The 4228-nt window shown below is 47.8% G+C and overlaps 1 protein-coding gene across 1 annotated transcript; it reads left to right on the forward strand.

The window, feature by feature from the left end:
• The first annotated feature begins 533 nt into the window (after nucleotides 1-533).
• On the forward strand, nucleotides 534-3050 carry LOC141962426 (dual specificity protein kinase CLK4-like). Its single transcript, XM_074910561.1, has 7 exons — nucleotides 534-687; nucleotides 767-861; nucleotides 948-1077; nucleotides 1226-1308; nucleotides 1864-1943; nucleotides 2166-2256; nucleotides 2352-3050. Exons 1-7 carry the CDS (start codon nucleotides 534-536, stop codon nucleotides 2559-2561), a joined length of 843 nt encoding a protein of 280 aa, XP_074766662.1. The 3' UTR covers nucleotides 2562-3050.
• The last annotated feature ends 1178 nt before the right edge of the window (nucleotides 3051-4228 follow it).

Raw genomic sequence — 4228 nt, forward strand, 5'->3', positions numbered from 1 at the left:
GGCGTACATAAACACAAAGGGGAGGTGAACGGGGCCTTTAAGAATAGTACTGATATATAAGGTATGGAGTGTGTTTTCAAAATTTAAAGATTTAGTTGGGTTTGTGCAGTGATGAACCTTGATTCTATTCAGTCTGTATGTACTTAAAAAAACCCCTTTTCTGATGAGGTTGCCATTCTCATCAACAATGTATATGGTGACAATTACTGAATAGTCTTGGTTAAAACCGCTCCTCGTTCTAATCGCTGTTAAAACCTTGTCTTTTCAGGGCAGACAGACATGTAGCTGTGAAAATAGTAAAAAATGCTCCTGGGTACTCCGAAGCAGCTTATGGAGAAGTGCACGTGCTACAACACTTAAAAACGCTGGATCCCAACAATACACAGTGAGTAGACAAGGGCGGCTGTACTTTGTTTTGGCTTTTAAGATTTCTGTGACATCGCTTTCTGGGCCGTATGCCGTATGTATCTCAGCGTTCTACCACTTCTGTTGCAATTGATGGATTTTCCTGCTCTTGCAGCCACTGCGTCCAGATGTTGGAATGGTTTGAGCACCATGGGCACGTCTGCATGGTTTTTGAGCTGCTGGGGCTCAGCACCTTTGACTTCATTAGAGGGAATTGCTTCTTGCCATTTTCGCTGGAGCACATCAGACAGATGGCTTATCAGATCTGCAGATCTGTGAACTGTAAGTATGTTTCTTTTTTTTTGCTTTATTTGTTAGATTTTCTTTACAGAATTTGCTAACTGTGTGTGTTACCTTGCAGTTTTGCACCTGAACAAGCTGACACATACAGATCTGAAGCCAGGAAATATTTTACTTGTGAATTCAGACTACACAGAAGAATATAACCCCGAACTGGTAAGTTGCTGTCCTCTTCCCTACCTCCCCCTCGGCTCCGGTCTGGGTTTACTTGGTCACTTGCACCCCCTTGTGTGTCATTTCAGGAATGCGAAGAACGGAGACTAAAAAATACGGACGTCAAAGTTGCGGACTTCGGGAACGCAACGTATGATTTCGATTATCACAGCCCTTTGGTGTCTACAAGACCTTACAGAGCTCCTGAAGTGATCCTAGGTCAGTAGACATCTGTTCGGCTGCTCTTGAGCGTAGGACTTTCTGCCTGCTACGGAACTGCCACAGCTGTGTCGCCTGTCTCGAGCGCTCGAGCTGTGGAAGTGTTTGCAGTCTGATACACACGTGAACCTTCTGCATCTTTTCACAGCGCTGGGGTGGTCACAGCCATGCGATGTTTGGAGCATAGGATGTATCCTCATAGGATACTACCTTGGATACGCGGTATTTCAGGTAGGTAGCTGTGAAACTCCAAAGGATGCAGCGTGTATAATGCTCCTCAGCTTGGTGAAAATATGCTCCAGGGAGGTGGGGACTAAGGGGAAAGGTCTGTGCCAGAAATGAAGCTGCATTTCTCTGGAATGCCAACTTGAAGAGAACAGAAGCTGCAGGCACAAAGGAACGAACTTCCTCAGCAGAAGAGTGCTCCAAGTTGCTTCCAGTAAACATTGTGGCAGCAGCTTGATGGGAAGGATCACCCTGTGAACACTGGTAACACACAAGCCACACCAGTAACAGATGAGCTTCCTCTATCACCAAATATGCAGCAAATACCTGCATTCTGTCATCTTGACAGTATTGCTGAAACTTATCAACAAAGAAGAGAAAGGATAAGGCAGGGAAAAGAAACTTCAGTGCACTGTAACTTCCTTCAGGGAACAGATGACTAGAGCCTCTCTTTTCTCCTTAATCTGAAATGAGTTGCAGGGTACAGTCAAGAATGAAGTGTGGTTCTTGATAACTTCCTCTTAAGGACACACAAAAATGTCTCTCTCGCCTTCCTTCCAGACCAATGACGACAGAGAACACCTGGCCATGATGGAGCGAGTACTGGGGCCTTTGCCAAGGCACATGATAGAGAAAAGCAGGTAATTACATTTTCTGTGCCTGGACCGCTATAGTTTAAATATTTTCAGATTTGGCTTAACAGCACGTTTTTTAAGAAGTTTAATAAACTCGGATGCACCTTTGGCTGTACTTAACAAGCTGGCCACCTTTGTGGAACAGTCCCAGATCAGTTCCCAAGAACAAACGTGCTGATAAACTTCTAGCGAATCTTTGAATAACGAGCCCTGGTCTGTTTGTTTAAGGAAACACGAATATTTCCATCATGGCCGGCTGGACTGGGATGAACACAGTTCTGCTGGAAGATATGTCTCCAGTTGGTGTAATCCCCTAAAGGTAAGATGGCAGAGGGAAAAGGCGCTTGCGGAGAGCAGCTTTAAGTACAATTCCAATATTAAAACCCCCCATGTCGTGTTGTTGTCTTCCTGAAGGAATTCATGACCTGCCACAATTCGGACCACAGGAACCTCTTCGACCTCATTGAGAAGATGTTGGAGTACGACCCAGCCGAGCGCATTACTCTGGAGGAAGCACTGAAACATCCTTTCTTCTCGCCCTTGAAGCGGCAGAAAAGGAAGCTGCCTCCTGTAGCTGAGAAGGCTGATGCAGATGTTACACCAAAGAGACAAAAAAAATATTAATTCATAAACGTACAGGTTATTCATAAACGTACAGTTTTCCTGTTTTCTAGTGACTATTTTTATAAAGATCATGAAACAGCAACATAGTCTTTTACCTGTGAGATAGAGGTCAGCTTCCACTCCCTTCAGGATGCTGCTCCCAGACCCAGCACAGAGAGCAGCTTCGTCACTGGGGATGCTGCAGGACACAAGGGGCCACAGTTAAAGTCCTTTTCCTCTGTTCAGGCCTCACGTCAGTATTGCTATCGTTTCACAGTAACTACCACCTCCATTTTAGGGCCAATGAAAATTTGTTGGAGGAAGACACACATCTGTCAGCCTGAAAGAGTCATTGGGTTGATAAGGGTTTTTAACAAGGTTTTATAAGATTGCTGTTTTATAAGGCTGGATAACACTGATTTAGCGCATATCCTAAAGAGGTGCAACACAAAGATGCAAATATTGCACTTGAATCCATTCTCCCTGACCAGAAGTGATGACTGTTGTCTCTATTAGGCACAATACAGGATAAAAGTCCTTTGCAAACAGTGAGACTTGCACTTTATAAATTAAGGGTGGCGATTTAGAGTCAGTGGTCTAAACTTTGCAATCAATGCTGCACCCGTTCCAACTACATCCAGTACCACAGTCATGCATCTGAAAATGTCCCCTAGTGTTCGTACCTGGTGTTCCTCTCCAAGACAAATTCCCTAAAATACATTTAGGGTACTTAGAAGAATCATACTGGGGGGAAAAAAGGGGAAAAAAAAAAAAAAGTCCTCAAATCATACTTGTAAAAGCTGGAAGAAAGGAAAATGAGGGAAGGTCCCCGCATAAAATGGCATATAACAACGAACCATTTAAGGTTTTTTAAACGGAATCTCACCAAGTCCCTTTGTGAGCCAGTTATTGACTCCATGAGGTATGGCATCATACGCCGTATGCGGAGAGTAAATTCCAATCCTGTGCTCCAGGGCTCGGACCACCAGCCGTTCCTTCCAGGTCTTCCACGTTACTCGCTTGAGCGGTGTGAATACGGGAGGGTGGTAAGAAAGAATAAGGTCTGCCGCCTTGTGCACCGCCTCTTCCATCACCTCCTCGGTGAGATCGTTAGTGAGGAGGAGAGTGTTCACAGCGTGGGGAGGGCTTGGTTCCACCAGCAGCCCCACATTGTCCCAGCTTTCAGCCAGAGAGGGGGATGCAAAGTCACCGAGGGCAGAAACGAGCTCCCCGAGGTTCATGAGGGAGCGCGAGGGCAGGAGGCCCAAAGCGCGGAGGCAGCGGAGAGGCCGGCGAACCAGCTGAGTGCCGGGCAGCAGCATGCAGCTATCTGTAGAGGGGGCGAAACCACGCAGGAATAAGCCCTGGGAATTCGCTGGCTGGCAGAGCAGAGGGAAGAGTATTGCAGCGGCGAATGCCGCCCCGCTGACAGAGGGCAGCGCGGCCCGGCCTCCCCCCAGCAGGCGCTGCCGTCGGAGGCGCGCCGGCCGCGGGCTCTCCCTCCTGCCTCCGGGGCGCTCCCGGCGAAGCACCGAAACCGGCCCTTTAGAATCGTGCCAGAAACGTACGGAACTTGCCCCTCACCCATCCGCGCACGCTGCAACCGACCCGCGGGATCTAACCGGAGAAGCGTTTGCCTCTCGCGGGGGGGGAGGCGGGGGCCGGGGAAGCAGGCAGGACCGGGGCAG

The sequence above is a fragment of the Athene noctua genome, chromosome 7, assembly GCF_965140245.1.
Source record: "Athene noctua chromosome 7, bAthNoc1.hap1.1, whole genome shotgun sequence".
Lineage (NCBI taxonomy): Eukaryota > Metazoa > Chordata > Aves > Strigiformes > Strigidae > Athene > Athene noctua.